General features: G+C 33.0%; 2 protein-coding genes and 1 long non-coding RNA gene across 4 annotated transcripts; all 3 read right to left on the bottom strand.

The window, feature by feature from the left end:
- Positions 1-1,342: 1,342 nt before the first annotated feature.
- LOC113760726 (putative disease resistance protein At3g14460) lies at positions 1,343-3,180 on the bottom strand. 2 transcript variants are annotated; one of them, XM_027303412.1, is made up of 3 exons: positions 1,755-3,180; positions 1,568-1,643; positions 1,343-1,430 (listed from the first exon to the last, which is right to left on the bottom strand). In XM_027303412.1, the coding sequence occupies exon 1, from the start codon at positions 3,138-3,140 to the stop codon at positions 1,839-1,841; it is 1,302 nt and encodes a 433-aa protein (XP_027159213.1). In that variant the 5' UTR covers positions 3,141-3,180; the 3' UTR covers positions 1,343-1,430; positions 1,568-1,643; positions 1,755-1,838. The 2 variants fall into 2 exon arrangements, with proteins under 2 accessions (XP_027159213.1, XP_027159214.1); XM_027303413.1 differs by having other exon boundaries at positions 1,572-1,643.
- Positions 3,151-5,591, bottom strand: LOC113759702 (putative disease resistance RPP13-like protein 1). Its single transcript, XM_027302276.1, has 2 exons — positions 3,281-5,591; positions 3,151-3,173 (listed from the first exon to the last, which is right to left on the bottom strand). The coding sequence occupies exons 1-2, from the start codon at positions 5,589-5,591 to the stop codon at positions 3,151-3,153; spliced, it is 2,334 nt and encodes a 777-aa protein (XP_027158077.1).
- A 5,013-nt stretch (positions 5,592-10,604) lies between these two features.
- Positions 10,605-18,637, bottom strand: LOC113760727. The gene is made up of 4 exons (XR_003467096.1): positions 18,584-18,637; positions 17,738-17,835; positions 13,912-14,195; positions 10,605-10,855 (listed from the first exon to the last, which is right to left on the bottom strand). It is a non-coding gene; the product is annotated as an uncharacterized LOC113760727 (long non-coding RNA).
- Positions 18,638-18,645: the final 8 nt, after the last annotated feature.

Raw genomic sequence — 18,645 nt, 5'->3', positions numbered from 1 at the left:
GGGTGTCTTCATACTGTAGCTTCTTGGTTAGAGGAACTTTTTCACAATGGACAGACTGAGGAATGGGTGGGTTGAATTGACTTCGTGTTTGTTCTGCAGAAGGAGGAGAGTATGGAACATTTTTTTTAATTTTTTATTGAGTGCTGTCTGACTAGGATAGTTTGGCGTCAAGTTCAGCAGATGTGTACGACATACAGAGGGGATTGTTCATGGCATGAGGAGTTTGCGTGTCTTGCTGCTCACTGGTCTTCTAAGTCCATCTCTTATCAATTAAAGAGACTTTGTCTAGCTGCAACTGTGTGCTACATCTGGAAGTTTAGGAATTTTGTGATCTTCCAGTCAGGTCAAGCATCTGCTAGTGGAATTGTTGGAACTATTATTGAGGCAATGAGAAATTCTACTAGCTCATGGGCAGGTTTCAGCAAACTAAAGAGAATTGGCAGTTGGTGTCACATGGGGTTTATCTATGAATCGCCTGGACTATATTTCTATTGCAAGGGAAAACTGTACAATGGTGGTAGCCCAGAAAGCATCTAAATAAAATAGGTGTAATAGGTATGGAGCATTTAATGTGGAGAAATCTTAAGATGCAGTTGCATAATGATGCAGAATGGGATTAAGGAAATTCAGGAGTTCACAGAAAAAAAATCACTATAATGATATCATGAACAACAAATATTCATATCCAAGGGAGCATAACAGTTCCCTAATTGGAGTTAAATAGAAGTTGTGAATTATTTGCATTACATTGTTAGGTGAAGTGTTCAAAAAATTTCAAAAGTTCCCCTAACTGTGGCATAGAGAAAGCACATGTCTAAATGTCAAGGAAACATACTGAAATTGGAAGGAACTTAGTATGCCAAAAACTGAAAGTGCACGACTGATCACAGGATAAGTTTACGTTCGAAAATCCTTGAATTATCAGCTACATTGTTCCCATGTTCTTCTTTTCCAGCAATTATTAGTTCTTAGTTTCTATCATAAAGAGGGAGGTCGCTGGTGTCCATATTCTGCAATGGCTAAAGATGAGGGCAATGATGGTCCTTAGACTACTAAGAAAGGTGTATCACCAAGACTAGGAGAAAGCAATCCTTCTCCAGGCAGATAGATCAAATTATAAATTTATAACAAGATTAGAGCACCTTAAAATTGCTGGTTAGAAGATGCAAATTGTGTTTTATCATAATTTATAGAAGAAATATAGGATTGTGAAACAAGCACATTAACAAGTCCACCAGAAGGACCTCAGAGTTTCAAACATAAACTATTAAGCGCATTAGATAAATTATGGAAGACACTTAGCAAGTTCAAGAACAGTCTGATTATTGTAGATACCTTACAGAGTATGAAGTTTTTTTTTTCTCCATCAGCATTTACCAATTGAGGAAAGCCTTGGTCTGCCTGAGTTGGTCGCATTACTTGATCAGAATCTACAGCGCAGAAATGAACCAAAAGCATATTTTGAGAAAAAAAAATGAAGTGAAAAAGTTCTCCTAGAAGAAAATAGAAGATTAAGGCATAGTGTTACAGTAACAAATCTAAATTAAGGAATATATTATGATCTTACCTACCTTGGCCGAGATTGTTGCAGCAGCGATAACCTCCACCTTCAAAACACACTAGCTATTCACAACTGGCTATTCCTATTGCAATCATAAAAAGAGATGCAATAGTTAGTTTTGATTTTGCCTTCTGAGGCTTCAGAGGATACTGCTAGAATGGAAATCTGAAGACAAGTGATAAACAAGAAGTACCTTTAATTACGTAAATAGATGGTGATGATGATAAGGGTCTTGTAACATTGGGAGGCAAGCCCTTACCAGTACCCAGGGTCATCATCAAGGAACTAGCTCCAAATCGACTATTATGCATGGGATGCGGGCAACCTTGGGCCAGTCTTGTCCTTTCTTCCATCTTAACCTTGGTTTCAATAGTGGGCATTTCTCGATTTCTAGTGTGGTGAGTGAGGCAGGCAGTCCCTCTTCCGGTAGGGATTGGAGCCGAGTACAGTTTCTGATATATAGTGTCTGAAGGGAGCAAAGGTGTCGAAGGCCAGAATAGCTTAGCTTTTTCAGATTCTTATGGGCCCATAATTGGAGAGATTGAAGTGTGCAAGGCAGTAGCCAATCCTCCTCTGGAAATGACTCTACTTCATCATCGATACCACCAATTCTGAATTGCGTGAGGGAGGGCAGTTTCGCTACACCCCACTCTCTCCGGCGACTTATGAGCTTTTTGCAAGTGGAGATGTCAAGGCATTGTAGGCTAGAGGGCAAACCTCCTTCCGGTAAGCATTCGATATTTGGACAACAGCTTATAAACAGATGCCGAAGAGATGGGAAGAGGGAATCCATCTGTTGCGGCAAGAACTTGAGCTTCTTGCAATTCCAGAGATGAAGCTGCGTTAGCTTGGGAGCTGCTGGCAACCTGCCCTCAGGGAAAGAAATTAGATCAACCGAGCCGGAGATGGTTAAGGTTTGCAGTGACGTCATCACACTAGTAGCAGCACCACTATTTTGGCTCCCAATCCCAGTACTTTTGCAGTTCAAAATTTCAAGGCTTTTTAGCATAGGAAACCGGCCAAGGCACACAACTTTGTGAGAATCATAATTAACTAATGTCAAATCCTCCAGTTGCCAGTTTTCACTCTCGACTTCCAAGTTGCAACAACCTTCATAATTAAGTACTTTAAGTGAGGAAGGTAGGTAACTCGGGAGAAAGGGTAAGAGAGACCCACAGTCAACTATGCTCAATCTCTGAAGCTTGACTAACTGGTTGAGCTCTAGGCACAACCCTTTCAAACTCTTTAGATTTGAAATCTTCAGATCACAAAGAGATGTGAATTGTTGAATGTTGTTTCCATTGAAGATACTTAATTGACCATTGGGAAGAACAAGACTGTCGCACCTGGATATCTCAAGAATTCGTAGTGATGAACATTGTTGGGGGAGTTCTCCAATTAGTTTGGGGCAATCAATTATATAGAGTTCTTCAAGGTTATTGAAGACTTCATATTTTGGTATGTGCCATTTCTCCAACTCTGGCATCTTCTCAATTCCCAACTTTTTCAAAGATGTGAACGCCATAGTTGCCCTAGTGTCTCCATAAAAATCCTCTGTTAAAGCTGATATGCAACTCATTCCAACAATTTCAAGTGATTGCAAAGATCTTAGCTGCCCAAGTGCAGGCAAGAATAAGCAATATTCACAGCTAGATAGACTCAAGGATTTCAAATTGGTTAGTGAAGGGCTGCCTATCCAATTTGGAAATGTTGTCCCACAATATCCTTCGATCTTGAGAAGTTTTATGCTTGAATGAGGTTCTAAATTATCAAGCACGTCTTTCGCAACTTGCGAATCATTGGTATCACCATTCCATTTCAAAGCTAACTTGTCAAGGTGTTTCTTACCCTTTAGGTTCACCATTGATGCATCCCTACCACAAGAAACATTTTCTAGATTTGAAATGAAGAGCCCACCACGAAGCTTACGAAATTTGCCCAACTCCTCGATCATTGAACCACTACTCTTGCCTACTATAAACTTAGTCAAGACTTGAAGGTTTCTGAGTCTACCCATGTGTAGTGGCATTGTCTTCAATGGAGTTCCACTTATATCCAGGTAAGACAAATTAATTAACTTTGCCAAATTTACTGGCAACTCTTGAAGTTTCTTACAATTTGTCAACAGCAAGGTTTGTAGGTTATAGAAGGTGCATATCCATTCTGGTAGGGTATTCACGTTTGTGGAAGAGAGATTCAAAAAACGTAGGTGTTTCAAATGACTAATTGAGTCGGGCAACTTAATGATATGATAGCCCAACAAAGACAGAACCCTTAAGGACTTGAATTTGGGCAACATTCCATGTAAAAATTTGGGGCTTACTTCATATTTCTGGTTTGAATTTTTACTAATACTTAATGATAAAAATGTTCTCAAGTTCTTAGTCCCCCTCAAGAGTTCAAATTTTTGATAGGTGTCATAAGAACTAGGATGGTAAGAAAAGTTACTTATTCTACCTATTGTACCATGCCCTAGGTGATGATCTTCCAACCTGAGACAATATTTTCCAGAAACAAATCTAGCCAAATCGTTGACAAGGTCATGCATTATGAAAAAATTGGCAGTTGACTGCTCAAACAATGACCTCAATCTCAACTCACGCAAGTACTGTTCACCTATTTCTTCAATTCTTCTATTACCTCTAGGGTTCTCCAAAAGATCATGAGCTTGCCATAATTGAATTATTTCCTCCTTCTCAAACTGGTAATCCTTATGAAATACAGCACAAAAGGCAAAGCACCTTTTTAGATGTGAAGGAAGATGATTATAGCTTAATCTCAATGCTGGCAAGATGCCATCTTGATTGTCTGTTTGACTCCAATCTTCACTTACTAAAATATCTTTCCACTCTTCAGCAGTTGTTTCCGAACGCAAGAGACCTGCAACTGTTTTCATGGCCAAAGGTAATCCTCCACACTTCTTCACAATTTTCTTACCTATCTGTTCGAGTTCCGAACTTTGATTTCCATCTATATTTTCAAATGCGTGCTTTTCAAACAATGACCAAGAATCTCCCTCTTTCATCAAATCCAGATGATAAATCGACTCTTTTTTACACATCATTAGTGCAATTTTCTCATCACGTGTAGTTACAATGATTTTACTTCCTTGCAATCCACCTTTGAATAGCACCTTCAATTTATCCCAGTCATTGTAGTCCCGATTCCAAAAATCATCTAAAACAAGAAGAAACTGTTTTTGAGTTAGCCCCAATTGTAACTTCATTTGAAGGGAATTCAAATTCTCACTCATATCAGAAAATGGAATATCGAGCTCCCCAAGAAGTTCTTTTGTTATCCTGGTAGCATCGTAATCTTCGGATATGCAAACCCATGCTTTTATAGAAAAATGGTCTTGCACCCGCTTATCATTGTAAACCAATTGAGCAAGAGTGGTCTTACCAATTCCCCCAAGGCCAACCAATGGAATCACAGTGACATTGACTCTATTTACACTCTCAGATAGTAGCATTTCAATTATCTTCTCTTTATCAACTTCTCGACCATACACGCTGGTCTCATCAACCAAAGAAGTGGAAGGCAGTCGTCGACATGATTGAATTTTTTGATCAACAACTTGCAGACCCAGGGGATTAATTTGTTGTACGAACCAATCTAGTTTGACAACCATTTTTTCTATCTCTGGCATCATCTTCTTAAGGAAATCATTACTGGAAGATTTGCTGTAAGTGGAAACACTTACCTGACTAGCTGAGCTTCGGTGTTCGGCTTCAACCTCTAGTCGTAGTGCCTCAGTGTTGATCTCATCAAGTAATTCATCTGCCTGGTAAATGGTATCATGAAGCTCATCTAGCCATCCTTTGACAGATTGGTTCCTAGTTTGCTTGTTCTCTGCATCATCAAGCACAGCTCCGAGTGCCAGTAAGTTCAGCTTGAGTTTCTGGAGGAGTTCTTCATCATTCTTTCCTTTTTGAAACAGATTCACGAACTCTTTTGTAGCCATCCTATCAAATACAACTTGAAGGAAAGCCGACAGGACAGAACTTCCCACAGCTAAAGCAACAGCCATATCTCCTAGGCACAGGTCAGGAAAGAAAAAAGCTTGCAGCCTCAAACAAGAAAGAAAGAACAGCCTGCTCACAAATAATGTAGGCTTCTTAATGCAGTTGGAGGCTTAATCTTGTGACCTCAGAATGGATAGAACACACAAGTACCTTGAAGATACAAATTGAAATAGTTGAAAAGTAATGAGTGAGAGAAGTAGATTTAACAAGAAGAAAATATTGCAGCAGGAAAAGTTTAGCTGGCTTAGTTTGCACTTCGTACAAAGTTTCTACTTACACAATTTTGACTGAATGTGGGCTGAACTAATACAAATTATAGGCGATGGACTGTTGACTAACTAATAAATGTTTTAGAGATGTTAAATGAAGTTAAAAAATTAAGTTAATGCATATATATACACTCAAAAGAATACCTAAATGAATTCACTGTCATTGGTATTTTAGCTCATTGACACGGGACTTTTTTTTTTTTTTTTCTCTTTTTGTTTGATTAGTTGTATATCTGTGCAAGGCAAGTATAATTTCAGATAAGAATATCAACAACGGTCCTTCACATCTCTTTAGAAAAATTCGTATATTCTAAATGTTCAAATACTATGCAAATTTTGAAAAAAAAAAATTATACATCCGTTTATTTTGATGTGGTTGTATTGACTGAATACTGCAATACACACAAACAATTGACCTTTATTTTTGAGATAGTAATTTAACTTATGCAATGCTTATACACAAAAAACTATACAAAGCTACATATTCATTTTCATTTAAATGCAAAAAAATGCATTGATCCATTTTCTTATGAGCAAATATTTATTTTTTAGCAAAGTCAATAAATTCAAACGTAATGATTAAAACCATGATAAGTGAAGTCGTTCAATACATATATTGAAAAAGTTCAAATTTATTTAAAGAGATAAAAGTCTAAGAGAGAGAGAGTACAGAAGGCTTGGATACAGAGATAGATAATACCAAAAATGCCCAAATGCCTGAACACAATTTCTCTTTCTCTTTTGTCTTGCTGTAATATATGTTTCCATTGTAAGAGAACCTCTATTTTTGGGGATTGTCTTGAAATAAAATTAACTACGCAATTAACCTATTATGGGATTTCTGTAGTTTGATAAAATAGAAAAAATGATTTTGAAGTGCTTTTCCTAAGAATCTAATTCAATTTCTATTTTTTCTAATTGGTGTAATGACATTGAGTTCAAGTAGTTTCATGATTGCGTTTTGCTTTTAATTTATTCTTTTTACAGATTGTGATTAATACTGGTAAATTTCCTTTTTGTGATAAAAAGAAGGAAAAAAAATATCATGTTGAGGAGATTGTAAGTGCTTCACTGACTTGTTTAATGGGATATCATCTACATTTATTTCATTTTAGTTTGAACAAGCGAGAATTATCAGGCACTAAGAAATAATCCTAAAATGTTCATATAAATTTTAGTGGGAACATTCTCAAGTTAGATGTATTTTTAATCCAACGAATGGAGAGACAAAGAAGTATAATAAACTAGCATTGTAACCCGAACTATTTACTATTCACTTCTTCAGTCCCATTTCACTCAAAAGAAAAAGGATAAAGGCAACTTTTTTTGGAAAGACTGAACAAAAATGGATGCTTTCTGTAACAAAGAGCAGTTTGAGAAAGCATATGCATATTTGAAGCAGTGACAAAACTTACTTTAGAGCACCGTACTGCATAGACCTGTAATTTGGGTCAAAGTGAAAGTTTTTAATTTTAATTTTTTTTGCAGGGTGAAGTTTTACTTATAATTAACGTATAACTTATTTGAAATCATTCTAAATTTCAGGGACAAATAACATAAATATTTAGACTTGGGGGGCAATGGTCCTCTGCCCCTGCTTCCGTCATTTGAAGTTTAATAGGATTGGATTGCACAAAACTATAGAGGACGGTTTATTATGGAATATGGCGTCACATTTTTTGAAATTTATAATTTGAGCAGTGATTTGGAAACGGAAGATCTTTATAGTCTTAGAATTCAAACCAATCATCACGTAAACTCAAAATTATCCTCTTTCTACAAAACTTATGGGCAAGAGTTTGATTTTCATCAATTTCAACTCCAGTTGACCTAGGGTTTATACTAATAAATGCATTAACACCACCATAGCATGATTTTTTGGTTTTGGTTTCAGGGGGTTGGGGGGAGGGGAGGCGGAAGATTCCTAGAAATAAGGCTCTATTTGTTCTACGAATTTAGCAAGGAAAAGGAAATGGAAGAAAAACAAAGTAAATTCCTTTGGAACACCGGCGGATTTAAGGTGGGGGCACTGGGGGCCGTGATTAAATTTCTAAAATACTTGTAGAATTTTAATATAATTTCAAGTGTGCCTCTGGAGTTTTTTTACGAAATAAGTGAAAAAATTACGTGGTTCTCTTAATTGGTTCATGAACTAATATTCTAAAAAAATATGTATGTCACAAAATTCCATTTGAAGTAAACTAAAAAAAGGCTTTTCATTTCAGATTAATCTTGTATACACTGACAATGTATACACTTTCACCATTAAATGCATGACACATAATCCGAATTTGAATTTAAAACTCAAATTTTGCATATGTATCGTATATCCAACCGTAATAGTGTATATACCGTCAATGTATATAAGATTTACTCTTTTATTTTAACTTGTTGGTGAATATTTTTTTTTTTTTTTGCTTAAAAAACTAAAAAAATAGTAGGTAAAAAATTTTAGTATTGCTTTTGCCCCCACTGAGAATTTTTTCTGGCTCTGCCACTGCTTTGGAAGTATTAAATTCCTTATCTTGTTTGGTTATGAATGAAAGGTAGTAAGGAAAATAACCTCTACAAAAGTTGTTTGTTTTTTTTCTCGATTTGGTTTATGGATTTTGAAAAGGAAATCCTTTGCTTTTCTCTTTCTTTTAAAAGGAAAATAATCTCTACAAAAGTTGTTTGTTTTTTTTTTTCTTGTTTGGTTTATGGATTTTGAAAAGGAAATCCTTTGCTTTTCTCTTTTCTTTTAAATGAAAATTGATCAATAAGAAGATGAATTTTGAAAAGGAGGTAGTAAGGAAAATGATCTCTACAAAAGTTGTTTTTTTCCCGGGAAAAATCCACTTTTCATCCTCAAACTTGAAGACACATTTGGTCCCAAACTTTTCGTCATAACACATTGAGTACATGAATTAACATTTTTTTGCCACATTTAGTCAAAAAAGGAAATTTACTCAATTTGGATAGTGAAGACCACGTGGCCGTTAACAAATGTTCAAATATCAATTTATAACCAACACAAATCAGACACAAGTCCACACTTGACTCTCTCTCTCTAACCCACTGCTTTTCTTCTCCAAGTTTTCCCCTTTCCCACCGAGTTAATGAAGTGAAAAGCTACTTGAGATTAGCAGAGTTAATGGAGTGATTCAACAAAGCTTTTCCAATCCAGTATATTTAATATAAATTAAATAATTCAGAGTAAAATGCTCATAAATAGCTATTACTTTGTTCGTGTAATAGAGGAAATCCATAAAGAGCTGATATGTTATGGGCAATTTCTTTTTTTTTTTTTTTACTTTCACGTATTAAATTGATGTTAAATATAAAACCTACTAGTTTTCCTTTCGTAAAAATATTAGTATATCACTTTTTAAATTTTACTTACAAACATTTATGTATTTAACATAAATTATATGATTCAGAGTAAAATGCCTATAAATAGCTAGAACTTTATTCATATAATAGAAGAAACCCGTAAAGAGCTAGTAAAAAGTGGATAATTTCTTTGTTTATTTTCACGTATTTAATTTATGTTAAATACAAAACCTACTAGTTTCCCTTTCGTAATAATATTAGTGTAACACTTTTTGAATTTCACTTATAAAAATTTATGTATTTAATATAAATTAAATGATTCAAAGTAAAATGCTCATAAATAGTTAGTACTTTATTCATATAATCGAAGAAACTAGTAAAGAATTGGTATGTTATGAACAATTTTTTTTACTTTCAATTACTTCATTTATATTAAAATTTATATTAAATATAAATCATGCTAGTTTTCCTTTCGTAAAAATATTTGTGTAACGGCTTTTGAATTTTATTTGTAAATATTTATGTATTTAACATAAATTAAATGATTCAGAATAAAATGTCCATAAAAACCTGGTACTTGATTCATGTAATAGAGAAAAATCATAAAGAGTTGGTACTTTATGGGATATTTCTTTTTTAAAAAATATTTAATTTATGTTAAATAGATAACCTACTAGTTTTTTTTTCGTAAGAAATTACTATAACACTTTTTGAATTTTACTTAAAAACATTTATATTTTTGTTATAAATTGAATGTTTGAGAGTAAAATGTCCACAAAAAGATAGTATTTTGAATAGGTAATGCCCATTAAGTAAGAACTTAAAATAATACCAAAATGGACAACTTGTTCAAGGAATTGTGTAATGTCCACAAAAAGCTGACTTGTGTTGGTTATAAATTGATATTTGGACATTTGTTAACGGCCACGTGGTCTTCACCGTCCAAATTGAGTAAATTCCCGTTTTTTGACTAAATGTGGCAAAAAATCGTTAATTCATGTACTCAATGTGTTCTGACGAAAAGTTTGGGGACCAAATGTGTCTTTGTCACAAAGTTTGAGGATGAAAAGTGGATTTTCCCTTTTTTCCCCAGTTTGGCTTGTAGATTTTGAAAAGGAAATCCTTTGCTTTTCTTTTTCTTTTTTTATTATGAAAATTAACTAATAAGAAGACGAATTTTGAAATGGAAATCCAAACGGAAATCTCTCTTTTTCCTTTCTGAAATTAAAAACTTAACAGACAATCAATTAAAATAAGTTGGCAAAATATTTTAATTTTGATGCCAAACTTCGAACTAAAATTGTTTAGATCATCTCATTCTCAGCCTCAAACCTTCACTTGCAAACTTGAATGGAAACTGGAAACTAATTGCAGAGTCTATAAAAGAATATTAATAATAATAACAGTAATAATAAAGAACAATAATATTTTGCTAAGAGACCATATAACACGAATTTAACAAAATGCCATGAAATTGAAAAAATTGAAAATTAAAAATGCAGTGATGTCGAAGCAAAATGAAACTTACGGTAGCAGACAAAACAAGTTTTGCTTCGAATGATTTCGGGCTCACAAGTCAGTCCAGAAGTTGATGAAAGCTTCTCTATCTCATCTGCTCCTTTGTTGAATGGTGTAGCGAAATGAGAAATGGTGCCGAGTGAAGTTGGAGAAAAGGATTGGGATAGAGTCTGTGATCAAAGAAAGTCATCAGAAAACAATATGAAATTAGAATGTAATCTGAAATGATGAGAAGATAATGGAGCAATTGCGTGGGTAATAAATAGAAGGACCAGCAACAAGAAATTGTCCTTTGATGTGAGTAATCCAGAATAGTATGGGAAATATATATATATATATATATATATATATATATATCTATCTATCTGTGTGTATTCTTTCTTTCTTGGGTGCAAGAAAGAAAGTCGAAGTTTCTAACCGCTTAAGAAAGTGAAATGCAGGTTGGAAAGAAAGTAGACACTGATTCATCCATTTAGAAATTCTCAATGATTGTACTCAACCTTTGCTTCATGACTTTGCTCCAATTATCAGTCCATTTAATGCCAAAAAAGAAAGAAAAGCAAAAAATCAAATTCTAAAAAATTCTAAAAATCCAGAATAGTATTGGACCTATAAATTAAATTTCTTTTCCATTTCTTTGGTTTAATGATTCGAACTTGATATCTACTTGCAATTTAATACAAAATCTTCTAATCCAAAGTTGTCTAACAACAAGTTCTTCGCTATGAAGATAATTATAAGAACACCAATAAATTCAGATTCAACTTGTATACCCAGTATTGAATTAAAAAATGTATTAGTATGTTAAATTTATATTGTAGCTCATGTTTCTATATTTGCTTTCTTACCACCCTACATTAGGGAAAAAATCTATCAATATGAGCATATCCCAGAGTTTTACTTTAAAGTACTAAATGAAAGAGCCAATTAGTTACAAAATTGTAATACATGTTTAATAATGGGATATATTTGGAGACAATAAACAAAATTCTAAGAAAATAATATGTAATATAAAGCATTTAATAGAAAATTAAAATTTGTAGATCAACTGATTTAGTAACATTCTAAATATATATAGACAAGTTCATATTTTTCCGAAGGCAAAAAGTTTAAGTGAAGGGGAGGCAAACTGTTTAGGGGTTAAAGGAGATTAGGCAAAAGTTGGGGGTTTTGGGTTGGGGCTGGGGGGCTGCCCCTATTGGCCGCCCCTAGTACCTTTTGACGATTATTTTTGTCCAATTAATACATAAGCATAGGATAGCATTTGAGTCTCTATCTAAATCAAATGAACTTTCAGACAAAAAAAAAAAGAAAACAAAACAATTAGGGAATTTTTTTCCTTTCACATATTCCTTTTTTATATTTTTATATTTTCTTTATTGTTATAGATTTTTTATGAATTTTAAACTCTGTATAAAACCTATTAAATGAACTAAATCCCAATTGAAACGTTTAAAAAATGAAAATGGTCAGCACAAAACTTGTGAAAAAATAGAAGATAGGGGAGAATTGCTGAAAAATATAATGGTAATTCCCCCCCCCCCCCTTTTGTGATTATCATAATTATTGGTTTTAACTTTTTGCAATCATGTATAAGTCCAACAACAGTCATCATATCACCCGAGAAAAACATGTTTCTCACGTGAATCAAAATTCAATATATTCCAAAAATCAAGAGTTTGAAAAATAAATTTAAAGTGGATACAGATTTAAAGCGGATACAATATAAGTCCAAAAATCATTACATCAATTTCAACTCCAATTCATCTAAAGTATATGCTATTCAACATAACCATGCCACGCTCGGGGGAGGGTTGGGTTGGTTGGTACGGAGGAGGGAGTGTAAGCAAGAGGTCTCGGGTTCGAGTCCTCCCGCTTACACTTTAAAAAAAAAAAAAAAAAAAAACACCACTCCACGCTCAAGAAGATTGGACTAAGTATAATCGGAAATTCGCTCATTAGTTCAAGGGTAAAAAGCAAAAGGGCCATCTATGGTCAAACAAATTTATAGGAAAGCTCTCAATAGTTTCAAAATGTACAATTGACATCTTATGGTTTGAACCAAATTGGAAAAGCAATGAAAATCATTAAAACTAACATGAGTAAATAAAATGACAAAAATATCCAAATATATATAAGGACAAAATGCAAAAAAATCCTCTTGTGGTTAAGCCAACTTATAGGAAAGTCCCCTATGGTTTCAAAAAATATAATTTTCATCCCTTTCACACATAAAATAGTTGTTCTGATTTGGTTAATATCTGTATATGGGATAACATGATGATCACAAAAAAAAAAAAAAAAACCCACAATCATTCATTGCACACGTAAAGTACAATAGTCATTTTGATGGCCTTTTTGACCTTAACAATTTTTACTTTCGCTATTTTTGTGAACATTCACAAATTTTGTACCGGTAGGTATTATAGGATCTAGTTCTATTGCCCACTCGAGAGTATGAGACAGATATAAGCAACTATTTTGCAAAATTTTTCTTCACTTTATACAAAGAAAAAGTATTAAAATTCTTACTTAAAATTTTTTTAAAAAAACCTCTAAGATAATATTATAATAGCAAAATTCCAAATTGAAAACTTTTACCATACCTCAAAAGTAGTGTGCATAAGATTGGTAGTTGATTTCTCTCATGAAACTTTACTCCCTTTTCAATATATTTTCTGAAAGTTTCAAATCAAATCCAGTTTGTATGTTTTGAAATTACAGAGGATTTTTTTTTCTTTAAGTTGGTTAACCATAGGATGCTTTTTTGTATGGAACAAAATAGGTATATCAACTAAAAATTGATTATAAAAAACTATTTTCAGGTACTATTAATTGCAAAACAAGCTCGTGTGCATTTGACACGCTAGTTTTAACGATTTGCATTACATTTTTAGTTTAATTCAAATCATGAGATGTCGGATTATATGTTTCGAAACTACTGGGACTTTCTTGTATGTTCACTTAACCACAAATGCCTTTTTTATTTTTAACCCTTAGTTCAATATTAGATAATGACTTTTTTATTTTTAACCCTTAGTTCAATATTAGATCTTGATTTAATTGAGGTTTTCCTCTTGTAAAACTTTATCAATGATCGTAATAAATTTCCATCTTTTGCTAAAAATAGTGATTGTAATTGCCCTATTTGACGAATTTTAACAGAATTCAATAGAATTTGCAAATTTTGATAATGAAAAAGAAATTAAAGAAAAATGAAGCTTACGGTCAAATGATATCGGGCTTAGTACTTAGCAGTCAGTCCAGTACTGGATGAAGCTTCACCTGTCGACTCCTTTTGGTGTAGACTCTGTGCTCAAAGTTCGTTGTTGTCCCACACAACATACAGAAATTAGAATGTACTCTGAAAGAAGATAGTGGAAACTGAGCAATACGTGGACCAGGAATCAAAAGTGTGGCTAATCACTGCACTGCACCCTTTTGATGGTGGGAATAGACGAATTAACCAGGGAGCAATAAGTTGTCCTTTGATGTGATTAATCTGCAGCTCTACGAAAGTAGAAATTGAATTTTATATGACAGTGACTCTAATTCAAAATGCTCACATCTATTATATTATTATGATAAGCTTCCCTCAATTACTTGAGGAATGCAAGTGCAGATCAATCATGCTTATGCCGAAGCGATTTTTTTTTTAATCTTTTAAATATATATTTATCTATTTACACAGACAGCAGCGTATGAAATTATAGTTTAAATGTAAGTTGGAATTAGTTAGAAAGCAAACAAAGAGTATATTTTCTCCTTTAATTCTTTCTTTAGATTCTATTTTGCAAGAATTTCTTGTTTTACACAAATAATTCTACTGATTAGTTTTACATCAAATTAGATATGTTGATGCTTATTGTTTGTCAATATATTTGCTGCAAAGAGGGTTACCAGTGCATTTCGCCGTTGAAAAGAAAAGTTAAAATGAAGCAAGCAACTTGATAGAAAGACAGACTTGGTGGACGAATTTTACAAACCAACAAATGGAAAACAGAAACAAAAAAGAAGAAGAAGAAAAAGAAAAGTAATGGTAGTTGGTGATGAAATTAACCGACATCGATTCAATTTGGTGCTGATCAGAAAATGGACAAGACAGACTGACAAGAGACAAGAAATTGTCCTGTGAGGTGATTATTCAAAAGTTTACTATCTCAAGAAATGGGAAAAAAATTTGCAAAATTTTGGGGCGAAAGTAAAATAAAGGTTGTAAAACATGTTATTCTGGTTTCATGACCGGATGTGCATTCCGAAAAACTCCTTGCACGCTTTTATTATGTATTTTTATCAAATTATACACGTTTGATATGTATTTTATCAAATTATACACGTTTGATCTAAAAGTTTCAGAAAGTGTTTCAAATGTTGAAAAGAATGTGAAAGTCTCATAAACCTTTGGCTTTGTGAGCCTCTCCATTTGCATGAGCATTCGTGTGAAAGCAGCCAAAGACTAAAAATTCTGCTGTTGACTACGGGGAGTTTCGTTGTACCTGATCAGGAGGTCTTGCCCGGTCAGGCCAGGATAAGAATCCAAGACCTGTAATTTGGGGTCAATGTGAAAGTTTCTAAATATTTTGTAGGCCAAGTTTTACTTTTTGTTTTTAAAGATTTTTTTAACCCTCCATTTCACGTCCACTTGATCAGTTACCGTCCATTCGACTGGACATTAGAAAGATTTTTAAAGTCATCCCCTATTCCCATGAAAATCTTTTAGAATTTCGGGGACAAATAACATAAATTTTTAGACTTGGGGATGATCCGCTCTCCTTGCTTCAGTCATTTGAAGTATAATAGGATTGCAAAAAACTATAGGAAACTTTAGCTTTCTTTCTTCAGAAATAATCGGTTACCATTACTATTATTTTTGTTTAGTTCTATTGTAATTTTTATTAAAGCAGAAATAGGAAATAGGTTCTATGGTTCAATCTCAGGGCTTCAGCTAAATTCGTATCCTATACCTCAACAATTATCCCATTTAACTGTATGATAAAACATAGAAATTGATACCCAAAAAAAAATAATAATAATACAGCAACTAAAACAGGAAGATCACAACCATCATTTATTTGTTTGACATACTAGTATACCAGAAAAAGTACTTTCTGAACTTTTATTTATTTTGCTTCATGGTATTCTTTTTTTTTTTTTTTTTTTTTGCCAAAAGCGGCAGATTCTTCATAGTATTCAAAACACCAAACTTTGGTTTGCCTTGAGAGAATTGTAGCCTTGTAAGATAAATTGTCGAAAGAATTCTTCCACGGTGCATCCAAAATATTAAAGAGAGTGCTATAAAAACTTGAAGTTTTAAGGTACCATTGAAAATAGAGGACACCATCTCATGACTATCTTAGATTGATTATATATATTTAAAAAAAAAAAAGTTGATTATGGAATAGGGTTAATTACATTTACCTCCCCTGAGGTTTGACCATATTACCAATCAATCCCTGTAATTTGTCCAAATAACGGTCTCACCCTTTGACTGATCAAACATTTAACAAAAACCCCCTTAATGCCGAAAATGCCCTTATTGAGGCCATGTTGCATTAAAAAAAGAACATATTTTTATTTTATTAACCCTGAAGCAATCCAAAAAAATAGAAAAAAGTTTTTGCTTATTATTTTATAAAAAACATATCTTTGCTTCCATAAATAGTTTTGAATCAATAATTATTTTAAATCTTAAAAATGAATATTAAAAACTAGATAAATTGAAAGAAAAATAAAAAAAGAAGAAATTATTTTAATTCCTGAGGTATGGTTCAAATTGAGGAAAACATGCCTTGTGCTCTCCGCAACATGCCTTGAACCACAAATTCGAACCATACTTGAGGATTTAAAATAATTGCTTCTTTTTTTATTTTTCTTTCAATTTATCTAATTTTTAATATTCATTTTTAAGATTTAAAATAATTATTGATTCAAAACTATTTATGGAAGCAAAGATATGATTTTTATAAAATAATAAGCAAAAACTCTTTGATGATTTTTTTGGATTACTTGAAAGTTAATAAATAAAAATATGTTCTTTTTTTAATGCAATATGGCCTCAAAAAGGGCATTTTCGGCATTAAGGGGGGTTTTTGTTAAATGTTTGATCATTCAAAGAGTGAGACCGTTATTTGGACAAATTACAGAGATTAATTGGTAATATGGTCAAACCTCAGGGGAGGTAAATGTAATTAACCCTATGGAATATGGCATCACATGTTTTGAAGTTTATAATTTGACCAGTGATCTGAAAACGGAAGGCCTTTATATTTTTAGATATCAAATCAATCTTCATATAAACTCAAAATTATCCTCTTTCTGAAAATCTTATGGGCATGGGATTAAGAGTTTGAAAATCAAACACGTTTTCATCAATTTCAACTCCAGTTGATTCAGGATTTACACTAATGAGCACGTTAACATAACCATAGCATGACCTTAAGAGGGGGGGGGGGGGGGGAGATTCCTAGTAACAAGGCCCTATTTGTTCTACGAATTTAGCAAGGAAAAGGAAATCAAAGAGAAGAAAAGTAAATTACTTTGGAAATGTTAAATCCCTCATCTTGTCTGGTTATGAACAAAAGTAGTCAGGAAAATGATCTCTACAATATTTCTTTTCTTTTTTTTTTTCTGTTTGATTTGTTGATTTTCAAAATGAAATCCTTTGCTTTTCTTTTTCCTTTTCATGAAAATTAACTAATAAGAAGATGAATTTTGAAAAGGAAAAGGAAACGAAAATTTCCTTTTTTTCTAAAAATTGAAAAATTAATAGACAATCAACTAAAATAAGTTGGCAAAATATTTTAATTTTAACGCCAATCTTCCAACTAAAATTGTTATATCTCCTCATTCTCAACCTCAAACCTTCACTTGCAAACTTGAAAGCAAACTGGAAACTAATTGTAGAGTTTATAAAAGAACATTAATAATAATAACAATAATAGTAAAGAACAATATTTTGCTAAGACCATATGATACGAGTTTAACAAAATGCCAAGCAGTTGCAAAAATTGAAAACTAAAATTGCAGTGAAGTCGAAGCAAAATGAAACTTACGGTAGCAGACAAAAGAAGTTTGCTTCAAATGATTTCGGGCTCTCTATATCTTCTGCCTCTTTGGTGAATTGGTGGGCTCTGTATCTCTTCTTTCAGTCCTGAGGGTGAATTGGTGAAATGAGAAACGGTGACGAGTGAAGTTGGAGAAAAGGTTTGGAAATAAGAAGATGTTTACCAAGTCATCAGAAAACAATATGAAACTGGAATGTAGTCTGCTGAAATGATGAGAACATAATGGAGTAATTGCGTGAGTGATAACACAATGGACCAGCGACAAGAAATTGTCCTTTGATGTGAATAATCCAAAAGAGTATGGGACCTATAGCAATTATGTTTATTATTATTAATTAATTGTTATTATTTGGTGCAAGAAAGAAAGTGGAAGTTTCTACCCGCTTTAGCAAGGGAAATGCATTCAAATAATTCTAAATTAAGGACTGCATAGCAATTAACTACAGTCCAAATCCCATAAGTATGTTTCTTTCCGATCTTCGTAATATTCAAATAGTAACATTTAATATGGCTATACGAGCTTAAAATAGAATTAGAATTGGTTTTATTTCCTACCCTACTGTCTTTAGCTTCAAGTTTTGTATAGAGGGGAAACATATTACTTTGCTATATATTAATTTGAGGAGTTAACTAATCTACAAAAGCATGGAGATCTAGCGAAACTTATTGAATTACTCACCAATTAATTAAGCAATGCTTTTCTTTCTTTTTTCTTAAAAAAAAAAAGACACAGGGAGTTTCCAAGAATAATTTGAAGAATTAATATGTAATTTACATGATTTGAAAGCCAATTCAAAAGACAAAAGTGAACAGAGGAATTTTGGAGGCAATAACCTTACGGAAAACGAGAGGGCGAATGCGGTCTCAAAGAGGACGGACTTTAGCCCGTCTACCGT

Source organism: Coffea eugenioides, chromosome 2 (genome assembly GCF_003713205.1).
Source record: "Coffea eugenioides isolate CCC68of chromosome 2, Ceug_1.0, whole genome shotgun sequence".
Lineage (NCBI taxonomy): Eukaryota > Viridiplantae > Streptophyta > Magnoliopsida > Gentianales > Rubiaceae > Coffea > Coffea eugenioides.
This window is presented reverse-complemented; position numbering and strand designations above follow the sequence as displayed.

Excerpts from the sequence above, each read along its gene's own strand:
- LOC113760726 (XM_027303412.1), bottom strand. The coding sequence starts at position 3,140 with ATGAGTTGCATATCAGCTTTAACAGAGGATTTTTATGGAGACACTAGG.
- LOC113759702 (XM_027302276.1), bottom strand. The coding sequence starts at position 5,591 with ATGGCTGTTGCTTTAGCTGTGGGAAGTTCTGTCCTGTCGGCTTTCCTT. Across the intron at positions 3,174-3,280 it reads TCTCAAGATCGAAGGATATT|CTAAGATCTTTGCAATCACT; the intron begins GTGGGACAACAT and ends GCACTTGGGCAG.